General features: G+C 46.4%; 1 protein-coding gene across 12 annotated transcripts in view; it reads left to right on the top strand.

The window, feature by feature from the left end:
* NTRK3 (neurotrophic receptor tyrosine kinase 3) overlaps positions 1–14,638 on the top strand; it is a 977,566-nt gene that overhangs the window by 509,278 nt on the left and 453,650 nt on the right. For all 12 annotated transcript variants that reach the window (XM_068275164.1, XM_068275165.1, XM_068275163.1 and 9 more), the window contains one exon: positions 11,143–11,300. In XM_068275164.1, the coding sequence (XP_068131265.1) occupies positions 11,143–11,300 (158 nt within the window). The remainder of the gene's footprint in view (positions 1–11,142; positions 11,301–14,638) is intronic.

The raw sequence follows: 14,638 nt of genomic DNA, 5'->3' as shown, positions 1-14,638 counted from the left end.
AGTCGGCGGCTTTTTTATATTATACGGAGCGTTACGGTTTAACGCGAAATTACGGTAGCGTTTAATGCGAAATTACGTCATGAACGGAACGCGAAAGTACGCGTTGAAAATTACGCTTACGGTATTTTCAATTACGATTTTAATGGCAATTACGCTACCGTAATTTCGCATCGTAATCGCAAATTTCGCATGCGTAATTATAGTAATGCGAAATTACGATCTATCTGCTGCTAATCTATCTGATGTGTTTAGGCTTTGAGTCCGCCAGGAGAAAAGCGCAATATAAATTGTTATTTGTCTTGTCTTGTCTATTTTTTTTACTAGGAACAGATATCCAATAAATTGCAGTATGAAATCTATTGAAAATGTATCTGATGGCATTTTGTTTGCCATCAGATCTCCATTAGGTCCTATGCAAAATGGTAAGCAATCTCATCAGATCTACCTAGATTTTCCAGGATGTTAGATCGATTGAAATTAATCGAAATCGGCCGCAAATTGATCACCCGGTCAATCGGTTTGCGATCGATCGGCCACTTATCGGCTCAGTATATGGGACCCTGAGATGGTGTAAATGATTTTTGCATTAGCTGTTTGCTGAGAGCTGATATCAGGCAGAGCAAAGTTGCAGGATGGTATGCTAGGTACACACCATACACTTTTCTGTTAGATTTTCTGGCAGATTTACCAGCTAGATACAGTAGATAATTTCTAACATGTTGGAAATTATCTATCCTAATCATCTGCCTAGCAATTAGGCATTGTTCTACTCAGCAGGAGATAACCAGAAGACAATGCACCAGAGATAATGACCAGTCTCTTCCAGTACTTTACAGAAAATAATCTAACAGAAAATCTAACAGCAAAATCTAACAGAAAATTTCATGGTGTGTACTAGGCTGTAAACTATAAGGATGAAGTGATATTTCACCTGAGGCTCCTGGAGCACTGGCACCAGGCAGAGGCAGCACCAAGGGAAGTTAACCTCCACTGCTATGGTCCACTTCAACTAACGCTTAGGGCCCGTTTCCACTAGCGCAAATTCGCATGCAGACAATGCATGCAGATTCGCATAGGCAATACAAGTGGATGGGACTGTTTCCACTTGTCAGTTTTCATTTGCAGTTTTCTGTGCAGGATTTTTCTGCACGGTAGACCCCGCAGAATTCGCCTGCGTGTGGAATGCAGGCGAATCGCAGGCAATGTATTTAATAGGGAAATCGCTTGCGTTTTCCCCATGCATTTTTTGCCGTGAATTCGCATGCGAATTCGCATAGGTACCAATGTAAATCCACACAGGCAGTGACATGGTTAAATTCTTATATACCCTTACCTATGCGAAATCGCGGCAAAAAACGCATGCGGAATCGCATCCGCATGCGATTTCGTCAGCGGTGGAATCCAGGCGATTCCGCACCGCAATAGTGGAAACGAGCCCTAAGTTTTAGTTTTGCCTCAGGTGAAAGGGTTTTGCTTTTGCCTGCTCATCCTTATTAAACAATCAATATCAGGCAGATAGTGGTTATTTATCACATCTAATAATGTATGCATACCCTAATTAATAGGCGTAAGATAACTTTTGATAGAAAAAAAACAAAAACAAAAAATAAAACCCTAAAATGATTAAATATGGTCAGCATTTGTAATTTAAAGAGGAACTACAGTACAAAGGGAAGCAAATCAATACATTTTACAGTGAGAAGTTAAAGAAATAAAAGAGATATCAAGAAATTATGGAAATCCACCTTGTAATTTGTTCATAATGTTTGATCCACAATCAGCCTGCCCATAATCATCTTTTCTACTGGCAGACATGAAAAAACTAGACAGCACCAACTTCCATTATCTATGACCACACCCCCTACCAATGCAATAGGCTAAAATGTTTTTTTTTTTTTGTATAGATCTACATATGTACAGAGGGTGATACTTACCCATGGGCATACTTTTCCGACCAAACATTTAATAAATTGAAATTCCAAAAATGTGATTTATTTAGTAACTTACATGGAGTGTTCCCTCCAATACGTGGGTTGTACCACCAGGCTCCTCAAAGCTAGAATCTCAGAACACTATTTGGGAGCCGGGTGGTCAACCACAAACCTTTTCTAACGTAGCTAAACACTTTCGTATGGTACATGGGGGAGATATGTCCGGCTTCTCCTTTCGAGGCATAGAGAGGGTTCTTCCTTCCAAAGGTTTAGGGGATTTCCTGGCCATGATTAGGAAAAGAGAGGCTATGTGGATTTTCCGTCTGGGCACTAGAATCCCCTCTGGTTTAAATGCGAGATGGGACTTAGCCCTTGTCACAGGTTAATGCTGCAACTATTTTTACTTTTTTTTTCCTTTTTTTCCCCTCCCTTCAGTGTAATCAGGAAATGTTTTTGTATATATAACAGTAGAGATGGCCCGAACGGTTCCCGGCAAACTTCCTGGGTTTTCAATCGTGGAGAACCGCGAACTTTACCGGAAGTTTGATTCGCCCCCATAGCGCACTATTAGGGTCAACTTTGACCCTCTACATCACAGTCAGCAGGCACATTGTAGCCAATCAGGCTACACTCCCTCCTGGAGGCCCTTCAGGCAGCATCAGGCTTTTCACTCACTCATGTGCCTGCATTAATTAGAGAAGGGAAACCTGCTGCAGACTCTCATAGGGAAAGATTAGTTAGGCTCTTGTAGGCTTCTTAGCTTGCTCCTTGCTGATTCTTATTGCTAAGAAAGTACCCCTCAACAGCTCTTTTGAGAGCTAATCTTGTTCTTGTGATCTATTTTTTTTTGTGTGTATCCCACTGACACTTGTGTTACATAGACAGCCTTAGTAATTCCTACTGTGTGTGCCACTGCCAGGCCCAGCACATTCAGTGACTACCTGTGTGTGTGCCAGGTGCACAATGTAATACCCATCACTGCATATACCTACCTACCTGTTGTTCACAGTGCACCCACCTACCTACGTGAACTGAGTGCACGCTGTGTCACTGTGCCTGTCCGGAACCTGTCTGTGTGTGACAGGTGCACATTGTTTTATCCACTGCATATACCTACCTGTTGTTCACTGTGCACCCACCCACCTACGTGAGCGCACGCAGTGTCACTGTGCCTGTTCAGTACCTGTCTGTGTGTGACAGGTGCACATTGTAATACCCACTGCATATACCTACCTGATGTTCACTGTGCACCCACCCACCTATGTGAGCACACGCAGTGTGATATACCACTCCGTGCATACCTGTTAACTGCACCTGTGTGACTGCACATTGTATTAGTCAAGTCAGTGCATACTTTTCACTTCATCCCCCCCCTGATATGGACAAAACAGACAAAACAGGTAGAGGCAGACCCAGAGGAAGGCCACCCGGCAGGTCTGTGCGAGGTCGTGTTGATGTGATTTCGTGTGGCCCTGGCCCAAAGTACAGTGCTCAAAAGAAGGCATGTCCCATCAACTCCCAAGATTGTCAGGACGTGATTGACTATTTAACACAGCACACCTCATCTTCTGCAAAAACTCGGTATACAGAGGCGCCAGAGTAGAGTAAAACGTTTTAAAAACCGCTTAAAAGGAGAGGGGGATGTTAAGGTGGACTCACCTCCCTCTTACAAAAAAAAGAAAACTCACTTGAGTCTCAATAAAATAGAATTGTCAAGTAATTTATTCAACTTCACAAATGCAACGCGTTTCGCGGGCGTGACCCCGCTTCTTCAGGCAAAAATGGGAGCACAACTCAGTGGGTCAAGCAATAAGTTTGAGCGCCTCTGTCCGGACAGAGGCACTCAAACTTATTGCTTGACCCACTGAGTTGTGCTCCCATTTTTGCCTGAAGCGGGGTCACGCCCGCGAAACGCGTTGCATTTGTGGAGTTGAATAAATTACTTGACAATTCTATTTTATTGAGACTCAAGTGAGTTTTCTTTTTTTGTAAGAGGGAGGTGAGTCCACCTTAACATCCCCCTCTCCTTTTAAGCGGTTTTTAAAACGTTTTACTCTACTCTGGCGCCTCTGTATACCGAGTTTTTGCTGATCTTCTAGTCCACCCTGGGTGGAGGGGTGCATCCCCATCTACTATCTACAGAGAGCGACTTCTTAACCTGAGTGGGGTCAGGTCCTAATGCTCCCCACCTGCATTTAAAGTGGTTGCCTATTGGTAACCCGTGTTTGTGAGTATATATATACATAAAATTGTATTGAACTCTTCATTTTACCTGACAATACTGCACCATATTGGGCTCTCGATTCTCTTCTTGTTTTTAAGCACTCATCTTCTGCAGCCACCAGCGCTACTACAAGCACCACAGCCACTGCATTTGACACTTCGCAGGAGTTAATTAGTGGGGAATTAACTGATTCACAGCCATTATTGTTACAACCAGATGAAGGCGCTAAGCAAGTTACACCACCTCATATGTCTGAGTTAGGGGGCAACACTATGGATGTAACATGTGAGGATGAAGATGATGAAGTACCTGCTGTTGGTGCAGTTTTGGAGGTGTCTGAGGCAAGGGAAGCTGGGCAGGATGAATGTGATGATGACGATGATACGGATACCACGTGGGATCCTAAGAGACAAGATGACCCAGGGTTACAGTTCAGAGAGGGAGCCAGAGAGGAGTAGGAGGAGATGAGTTGCTGAAAGAAGCAGGGGGAGCTCGTCAGAAACAGCTGGTGGCAGTGTCCGGCGCCATCCAACCTGCCCTTCCACGTCAGCTGCTGATGCCACCATAGTGCCATCACCCCAGGGGAGCTCAGTGGTTTGGTCATTTTTTAGTGTGTCGTCCGTAGATCAGAGCAATGCCATCTGTTATCTCTACCTCCAAAAATTAAGTGGTGGAAAGGCCAACACCCACATAGGGACAACTGCCTTACAAAGGCACCTGCAGAAAAGGCACAAACTGCAATGGGAAGAGCACCTGAGCAAAAGCAGCACACAAAAGCAAAGCCACCCTCCTTCTCCTCTTCCTCCTTCAGGTGCAGCATCTTCAGACACTTTCTCCCTTGCACCTTCACAGCCACCCTCCTCCACTCCGCCTCTGCCCTTGAGCGGTTCCTGCTCATCTGCCCACAGCAGCCAGGTGTCCGTGAAGGAAATCTTTGAGTGGAAAAAGCTAATTTCTGCCAGTCACCCCCTTGCCCAGTGTCTGACAGCTGGCTTGGTGGAACTGTTAGCTCGCCAGCTGTTACCATACCAGCTGGTGGACTCTGAGGCCTTACGTAAATTTGTGGCCATTGGGACACCACAGTGGAAGATACCAGGCCACAATTATTTCTCTAAAAAGGCAATACCCAAACTGTACCGTAAAGTTGAGACAAGTGGTGTCATCTCTGGCACACAGCATTGGGTCAAGGGTCCACCTGACCACAGATGCCTGGTCTGCCAAGCACGGTCAGGGCGGGTACATTACTTACACAGCCCATTGGGTCAACCTGGTGACCGATGGCAAGCAGAGAGTATGTGGCTGTGCAGCAGACCAACTTGTGGCACCTCCACGGCAGGCAGGCAGGCAGGCCGGCCTCCTGCCACCTCCTCCCCTTCTCCTCCTACTCCTCCTGCTACATCCTCTTCACTATCGTCCTCTTCCTCCTCCTTGGCTGAGTTCAACTCTACTGGTGTTGCGATCTCCTCTCCAGCTACACAGCCCCATCTCCCCAGGGCCTATGCTGCATACCAGGTACGGCGGTGTCATGCCATCTTAGACATGTCTTGCCTCATAGCGGAGAGTCACACTGGACCAGCTCTTCTGGCTGCTCTTAACAAACAGGTGGATCAGTGGCTGACCCCGCACCAGCTGGAGATTGGCAACGTGGTGTGTGACAATGGCAGCAATCTCATTTCTGCTTTGTATTTGGGAAAGCTGACACATGTACCCTGCATGGCACATGTGCTGATTCTAGTCATTCAAAGATTTGTGTCAAAGTACCCAGGCTTAGACGACGTCCTGAAGCAGGCCAGGAAGTTGTGTGGGCATTTCAGGCGGTCTTACACGGCCATGGCATGCTTTGCGGACATTCAGCGGAGAAACAACTTGCCGGTGAGTCGCTTGATATGTGATAGCCTGACTCACTGGTATTCGACCCTGGTCATGTTCTCTCACCTGATAGAACAGGAGAAAGCCGTCACCCAGTACCTGCACAATTACAATAAAAGGACACAATCTGGGGAGATGGGGATGTTCTGGCCCAACAACTGGACACTGATGTGAAATGCATGCAGGCTCATGCGGCCGTTTGAGGAGGTGACCAACCTGGCGAGTTGCAGTGAAGGCTCCATCAGCGACTTGATCCCGTACACTTACTTCCTGGAGCGTGCCATGCGTAGAGTGGTGGATCAAGCTGTGGAGGAGCGTGAGTTACAGGAGGAACAGTTGTGGGAGCAATTTTCATCAGAACCAGATGTTTCTTCAACACCTGCGGCAGCACAGAGGGGGGAGGAGGAGGAAGAGTCATGTGGGGAAGAGGAGTCAGACTCAGATGATGAGGAAGGTGTTTCTTTGGAGGAGGAGGCGGTGGCAGAAGAACAACCGCAGCAGGCATTGCAGGGTGCTTGTGCTGCTAGAAGTTCCCGTGGTATTGTTCGTGGCTGGTGGGAGGAGGAGGACTCTGAGGAAGAGCATGAGGAGATGGATAGTATGTCTGGATCCAACTTTGTGCAGATGGCATCTTTCATGCTGTCCAGCCTGTTGAGGGACCCCCGTATAAAAAAAAACTCAAGGGGAATGAGCTGTACTGGGTGGCCACGCTACTAGACCCTCGGTATAGGCACAAAGTGGCGGACATGTTACCAACTCACCTGAAGGCAGAAAGGATGCAGCACATGCAGAACAAGCTGGCAACTATGCTTTACAATGGGTTTAAGGGTGAGGTCACAGCACAACGGAATAAAGGTACCACTGCCAGTAATCCTCCTCCCATGTCCACGCAGGCAAGGACAGGACGCTCCAGCGATCTCATGGTGATGTCGGACATGCGGACATTCTTTAGTCCAAAGCCTTGCCTTAGCCCTTCCGGATCCACCCTCCACCAATGCCTCGACCGGCAGGTAACCAACTACCTGGCCTTAAGTGTGAATGTAGACACTGTGAGCAATGGTGAACCCTTGGACTACTGGGTTCGCAGGCTTGACCTGTGGCCAGAGCTGTCCCAATTTGCCATAAAACTTCTGTCTTGCCCTGCCTCAAGCATCCTGTCAGAAAGGACCTTCAGCACAGCTGGAGGCATTGTAACTGAGAAGAGAAGTTGCCTAAGTCACAAAAGTGTTCAGTACCTCACCTTTATCAAAATGAATGAGGCATGGATCCATGGATCATGGATTGAGCTACCACAGCGCGGCGACCATATGGGCTTGAAAACTGCCACGGCCTGCACTAATTGCACTCCCTGATTGATGTATACACATGCAAGATGTTTTAAAGCAATATAGGCCTGCAATTTAGCATTCAATGAGATTTCTGCCCTTAAAACGCAGCTTTGCCCTGGGACATTTGGTGTCTATCCCACTCCGCCATGCCCCCCTCCAGGTGTTAGACCCCTTGAAACATCTTTTCCATCACTTTTGTGGCCAGCGTAAATGTTTCTAGTTTTCAAAGTTCACCTCTTCATTGAAGTCTATTGCGGTTCGCGAAAGTTCGCGTGAATCGAACGTTTGGCGAAGGTCCGTGAACCTAAAATCGGAGGTACAGGCCATCTCTATATCACAGTTGTGTCTATTGAAATGTACTTATATAATTTACTTATTTGTACATATATTTGTGCATTTATGCTCCGTCTGTGCTTCTTTGCTCCTTTGTATTTCAGCATGACAGGGTTTTTTTTAATTAGTGTCAATTCATTATATTTTGTATCATGAGGTGGTAGATTTGAGGGTGTGTACATGTCTTGAATGCCCCTCCCATTTTAAAAGGGTCGACCCTGAGCCCATCCTCCTTTTTGCCTCCTCCTTCCTTTTTAAACCTCATGTTGTGTGCTGTAAAGTTGCTACGACTAAGGACTAACTGGATTCTGAAACATATCAGCAGCATGCTCCTTTTACTGTGTTGGGACACGTCCTGAATAAACTCTATTTTGGAGACGTTGAGCGGACATTCCTTTTCTACATTGGTTGCTTGGCAGTTGGAAATGGCCGTTATTTCCCACAATGCAACAAGATTCACACACAGCAAACTGTCAGAACCTGGAATTCTTCTTTGCGGCATCAGTTATAAGTTGAGATCCTTGGGCAGGTCGGTAACATTCTATAGAGTGCAAAGAGATATTTAGCCTGATGTACAAACCGCCGGTAATATTGCCATGCACTGCCTGTGCATGGCAACATTACCAGCCATTTGTGCATCAGGCCAATAAAGACCTTCCATAACCATTACAGAGAGACCTAACCCTCTACTCAATTAATACATGACACAATATTTTACAGTACAAAAATGGATGAAAATGGTCATGCTGTACACTCTGATCCATGTTCACATATAGTAGGATTGAAGCATTAGTAGAATTTATCTTGCTGCATAAAATCAGATGAGTCTATTTTCAGCGAGAGAGTCTTACCAGGACGCCGGTGCCGAAGCTCGGATACAGTTAAAAAAAATCAGGCCTGAATGCGGCCACTGCTGATTGAAAACCACTGACACAACTCACAGGTCATTACATAAAAGTTAGTTAAAGAAACAAATGCCCTTAAAGAGAGTCTGAAGCGAGAATAGATCTCGCTTCAGACCTCATATATAGCAGGGACACGTGTGCCCCTGCTAAAACGCCACTATAGCGCGGCTTAACGGGGGTCCCTGTCCCCCCAAACCCCCTCCGTGCAGCGGGGGAGCGCTTCCTGGTTGGGGCAGGGCTAACCGCCGCAGCCCTGCCCCATGCGCATCTGTCAGACGCGTATCTCCGCCTCTCCCCCGCCCCTCTCAGTCTTCCTTCACTGAGAGGGGCGGGGGAGAGGCGGCGATGCACGTCTGATAGACGCGCTGGGAGGCAGGGCTGCAGCCGTTAGCCCTGCCTCCAGGAAGAGAGACAGCCAGCGACCATTTTCCGACCATCTTTTGCGGGGGGGTGGGTTGGGGGTGAAGGGACCCCCGTTAAGCCGCGGGATAGCGGCGTTTTAGCAGAGGCACACGTGCCCCTGCTATATATAAGACCTGAAGCGAGATTTAGTCTCGCTTCAGTGTCTCTTTAAGTCTGTAACTGAATATAGACTATAATAGGCCAAAGCTGTCTGCTGTAATTTTACAGGTGGAACCGATTTATCTTTTTAGGAAAGCCATTAGAGGTGACATTCTCTGTTGTGGCTTCTTTGCTTGTCCTTAACTTTGAATGCTGTTTTGTGAGAGTATATATTCATCCTAGGAACACAGGCAGAAAAAACTATTGCATAAGTGCTTCTCTTCAGTGCAATGTCACTAACTTACATTCTCATTTGTCTTTCAAATTGGCACGGCAGACTGAAATCCAGGTTATAACAGAACAAAAAGTCCAACTCCAGAAAAGTAAAATGACTCTACATTATTTAGATGGTGTGGGAAAGGATAAGGATCTAGTTACCGTATATACTCGTGTATAAGCCAAATTTTTGGACCAAAAAAAGTTGTCCAAAAGTGTGTGTGTGTGTGTGTGTGGGGGGGGGGGGGGTAGGGGGGGTCGGCTTACACATGGGGGAAACCATGCCAATGTCCCCTCCGCAGTATCACCCTCTACACAATGATTAATCAATAGAGCACATATGTAGCCATGAGGGTTTCCCCTGCCCCCCTCCAGAGCGGAGTAGTATTTAAATTACAGCTGTGTCCCCCGAGTGCCTCCCCTGCATACGCACTGTGGTTTAGCCGCACTGACAGTGACGGCTGTGTCTCCCCCTTCCCCCGTCAGAGCGGAGCGGCATGTAAATATCAGCAGTGTGCTGATCCGAATGCCGCTCTCGCGCTGTATGCAAAGTTAAAAGCAGCGAAGCATGCTTCCTCCACTTACTTCCTAAAGTCCGTCCGTGCTGCGGGTTTTCTTCTATAGCTGGTCTAATGCCGGCTCATCTCTGACAGAAACGTCACTAGATGGCATCATAGAGATGAGCCGGCATCAGACCTGCTATAGAGGAATCCCGCAGCACGGACGGACTTTCGGAAGTGGAGGAAGCACACTCTGCTGTTTAACTTTGCATACAGCGAGAGCGGCATTCGGATCAGCACTCTGCTGATATTTACATACCGCTCCGCTCTGACGGGGGAAGGGGCAGACACAGCCGACACTGTCAGTGCGGCTAAACCACAGTGCATATGCAGGGGAGGCACTCGGGGGACACAACTGTAATTTAAAGAGAAACTCCGACCAAGAATTGAACTTTATTCCAATCAGTAGCTGATACCCCCTTTTACATGAGAAATCTATTCCTTTTCACAAACAGACCACTAGGGGGTGCTGTATGACTGATATTGTAGTGAAACCCATCCCACAAGAAGCTCTGACTCTGAGTACCAAGGTACTTCTGGCAGTTTCATGTCTGTGAACCCTGTTACATTGTGGGAAATAGCTGTTTACAGCTGTTTGCTTTGGTTGCTTCACATGGATGCTTGTGGGGCACTCATCGTTTAAGCACAGCGTGTTCAAATGAATGGACAGGGCTTTGTACCATCATTTGTACAAAGCTGCGTTTTGATCCCAATTTTTCTCCTTTTGTTTTTTTTTTCCGGGCCCCCCTGTGGGGGTCAAAAACACAATGGATGTGGTAAATCTACTACACCGCCCCAGTGTGAAAGGGCTCTAAGCAAGTCTCTTTTACGCCGTGTATTTTTTTTGCTGCTGTGTGTTTACTGTTTGAAAGAGAAAATGCTGTTAAGCCAATTTTCAACCCCCCTCCCCCCCCCTTCCCCCTTGAGCAGAATGGGTGGCAAAGACTTCAGTGAACTTGCACAGATTTAACTCGCTGAACAAATAAAACACAATCAAATAGATGGTATTAGTCTTTTAATGTCCGTTTGAGGTTTTTTATGAAGTTATTCAAAAAGGTAGTGTGAAGTGCAGTTATAATGCATAAAGAGCACTTAACTAGAGCAAGCAATTAGACTTCACATTGTTGGAATCAGATTGGGGAAAGACTAGTAAGTAAATGGACATGAGATGGTTTCCTTCTCATAAGTGTTTCTTCAACTTCAAATTTATTGCAGGAGAATAGAGAAAAACCGATTCAACTGCAGCTGTGAAATTCGTTGGATACAGATTGGACAGGCGAAGAATGAAGCGAACCTGAGAGGGCAGTCACTTCAGTGTATGAACTCCGAAGGCCGGATCATCCCATTACAAAGAATGAACATCTCACAATGCGGTAAGGTTTCCTTTTCCTTATTTGACGGATGTAAAGAAAAGCAATACATTGAACTTTTTAACAAAGTTTTACAAGTAGCCCCCAATCAATAGTGTAATTATATTACGTTAGTGTTAAGGTCCGTACACACGCCGGACTTTTGGCAACGACGGGTCCGCCGTTGCCTCCCGCTGGGTGGGCGTGCCAGCGACAGTCCGGCGTGTGTACGCTCTGTCGTCAGACTGATACGGCTGTTTCTGAGCGATCCGCCCGTTGATCCGGACCCGTCGTTGCCAAAAGTCCGGCGTGTGTACGGACCTTTAGACTTCAACAAAGCCTCACTGCTTACAAACAGAGGCATCACAAAGCCTTATCTACAGTATCCTATTTGTATTCCCAATCCTTTTCTTTGCTAAGACAAGTAGAGCTGGCCCGAACAGTTTGCGGCGAACTTCCGTGGTTTGCATTCGCGGAGAACTGCAAACTTTTCCGGAAGTTTGATTCGCCCCCATAGCGCACCTTTAGGGTCAACTTTGACCCTCTACATCACAGTCAGCAGGCACATTGTAGCCAATCAGGCTACACTCCCTCCTGGAGCCCCACCTCCCCTTATAAAAGGCAGGCAGTGTCAGGCTTTTCACTCACTCAAGCACCTGCAGTAATTAGAGAAGAGAGAGCTGCTGCAGACTGTCATAGGGAAAGCTTAGTTAGGCTCTTGTAGGCTTGTTAGCTTGCTTCTTGCTGATTCTTATTGCTAAAAATACCCCTCAACAGCTCTTTGAGAGCTAATTTTGTTCTTGTGATCTATTATTTTTTTTTGTTTTTTTGTGGCCCACTTGCATTATATACAGCCCTGTCAGTCAGTCGCAGCTGGCCTTTGGCCCTTTGGTGGTATAATTACTACTGTGCCAGGTGCAAGATTTGTAATACCCATCACTGCATATACCTACCTGTTGTTCACAGTGCACCCACCTACCTACATGAGCACACGCAGTGTCACTGTGTCTGTCCAGTACCTGTCTGTGTGTGACAGGTGCACATTGTAATACCCATCACTGCATATACCTACCTGTTGTTCACAGTGCACCCACCTACCTACGTGAGTACACGCAGTGTCACTGTGTCTGTCTGGTACCTGTCTGTGTGTGACAGGTGCACATTTCAATACCCATCACTGCATATACCTACCTGTTGTTCACAGTGCACCCACCTACCTACGTGAGCGCGTGCAGTGTGATATTTAATACCACCAGTCACCGTACCTGTTCACGGTACGTGTGTGTGAAAGGTGCACATTTGTAATACCCAGCAGCACTGCATATACCTACCTGTTGTTCAGTGCACCCACCTACCTACGTGAGCACGTGCAGTACTCCAGGCGGATTCCTGAATTTTTAAGGCCGCTGCTAGAATAATTTTTTCTGGTGCGTGTACATGCCTGCCTATTTTTCTGGCAACAACAAAACAAAAGGCATGTACATGTGCCAATTCCTCTCCGTGATCATTACCTTGCCGCGGTGAAGGGGCTTGTGTATCACAATGAAGCAATGACCGCCAGCTATATAAGTGTCTCGGGGCAGGGGGGGGGGGGCGGGTACACCAAAAATAATAAGTAAGGTCATTGCTTCATTGTGGACAGACCAAATTCGATCAGCTGGACAGTCACTGTTGTTCTATCATTGAGCTACCACAGCCCGGCGACCATATGGGCTTAATAACTGCCATGGCCTACACTCTCGCCATGGTGAGCATGGCCGTCACTACACAAACAGCGGTTTGCAGTGCGTTACACATTGAGTTTGGTGTGTCAGTGTGAAGCAGTACTCTAATTGCACTCCCTGATTGATATATACACATGCAAGATGGTTTAAAGCACGTTAGGCCTGCAATTTAGCATTCAATGTGATTTCTGCCCTTAAAACAGTGCTTTGCGTCAAATCCAGATTTTTCCCCCGGGACTTTTGGCGTCTATCCCACTTATCCATCCAAAAACTCAGATGTTAGACCCATTGAAACATCTTTTCCACCACTTTTGTGGCCAGCATAAGTGTTTCTAGTTTTCAAAGTTCGCTTCCTCATTGAAGTCTATTGCGGTTCGTGAAAGTTAGCGCGAACCGAACTTTTGCGGAAGTTCGCATTCACGGTTCGCGAACTGAAAAGCGGAGGTTCAGGCCATCTCTAAAGACAAAGACTACACTAGCTACTGCTACTGTGACTATAACAGTAAAGCAGGCCATACACAGATCAAGTGCTTGCTGCGTTTTTTTTTTGTTTTTGTTTTTTTGCATTTTTCTTCTTGTGTTGATAGCCTCCAGGCAAAATCTGAATTGTAAATGACAATTTGGAAGCGCAGATCAGATTTGTGATTTGCAGAGTGCAAGAGGCCTGACTCAGTATAGACTGAAGGTTTAACTGTTTCAGGGTGGAAAAAAATGAACAGAGCCCCTCTTATAGTTATGCAGGGACGTAACTATGAGGGAGAAGCTTCTGTGATCTCAGGGGGGCCCAGAGCAGTAAGGGGGGCCCAAATACTATCCTTAACTCTCTCCGATACAGGGGTCCATCCTCCAGGTTTTTTTGTGGCTACATTTGTTGCCTATGAAGATAATAATGGCCGCAATTGTTTTATGACTCTTTGATGGGTTCACAGGCTGTGAGAGTCACCAAGGGGAGGCAAGGGAAGGAGTGTGGACATTGGCGGGGCCCCATTAAAGTTTTGCTGGGGGGGGGGCCATGATTAGTAGTTGCATTTCTGCAGCCTAGTTATATGTACATACACATGTTTATCTCATCATGGGGTGTATGCGCTAAACTGTGTTAGGCAGAATAGTGTGTGTAGTGTCTAATGCACGATAAGTTAAGCAGAATGCAATACATCACATCCAATTCATTACAGTCTACTCATCGTATATAAGACTTTACACCTGTAATTCTGCCTAACCCAGTTTAGTGCATACACCCTGCATGTCCCATGTCAGTTCAGGAACCCTTTAAAACTTTTTTTTGGGGGACTTCGGCAAGGTTTACAGTAGAACGTTGGAGTGCTGCATTATAAAGTCTTATAACACAGCTTACCGCACTGCAATAAGAAGTCTATGAGACGTTCACAGTACAACTTTAGCATCGCATTGTAATGTGTTGTGTTAGGATAACGCACTGCTGCAGTACATCACCTCTACACATACACATTACCAGGTACAGAAAGACGTACTTTTCGTTGTCTGTATGCTACACTGTACCTACTTAATGCAACGTTAAAGCAGCGTTAATGAGCGTTACCACTTTTTTGTTGCATTGTAATGTTGCGTTGCGACTTTAATGTTGCATCACAACGCAACATCCTACTGTGAACCTAGCCT

The sequence above is a fragment of the Hyperolius riggenbachi genome, chromosome 3 (assembly GCF_040937935.1).
Source record: "Hyperolius riggenbachi isolate aHypRig1 chromosome 3, aHypRig1.pri, whole genome shotgun sequence".
NCBI lineage: Eukaryota > Metazoa > Chordata > Amphibia > Anura > Hyperoliidae > Hyperolius > Hyperolius riggenbachi.
Note: the sequence above shows the minus strand (reverse complement) of the source record. Positions and strands in the feature narration are given on the sequence as shown.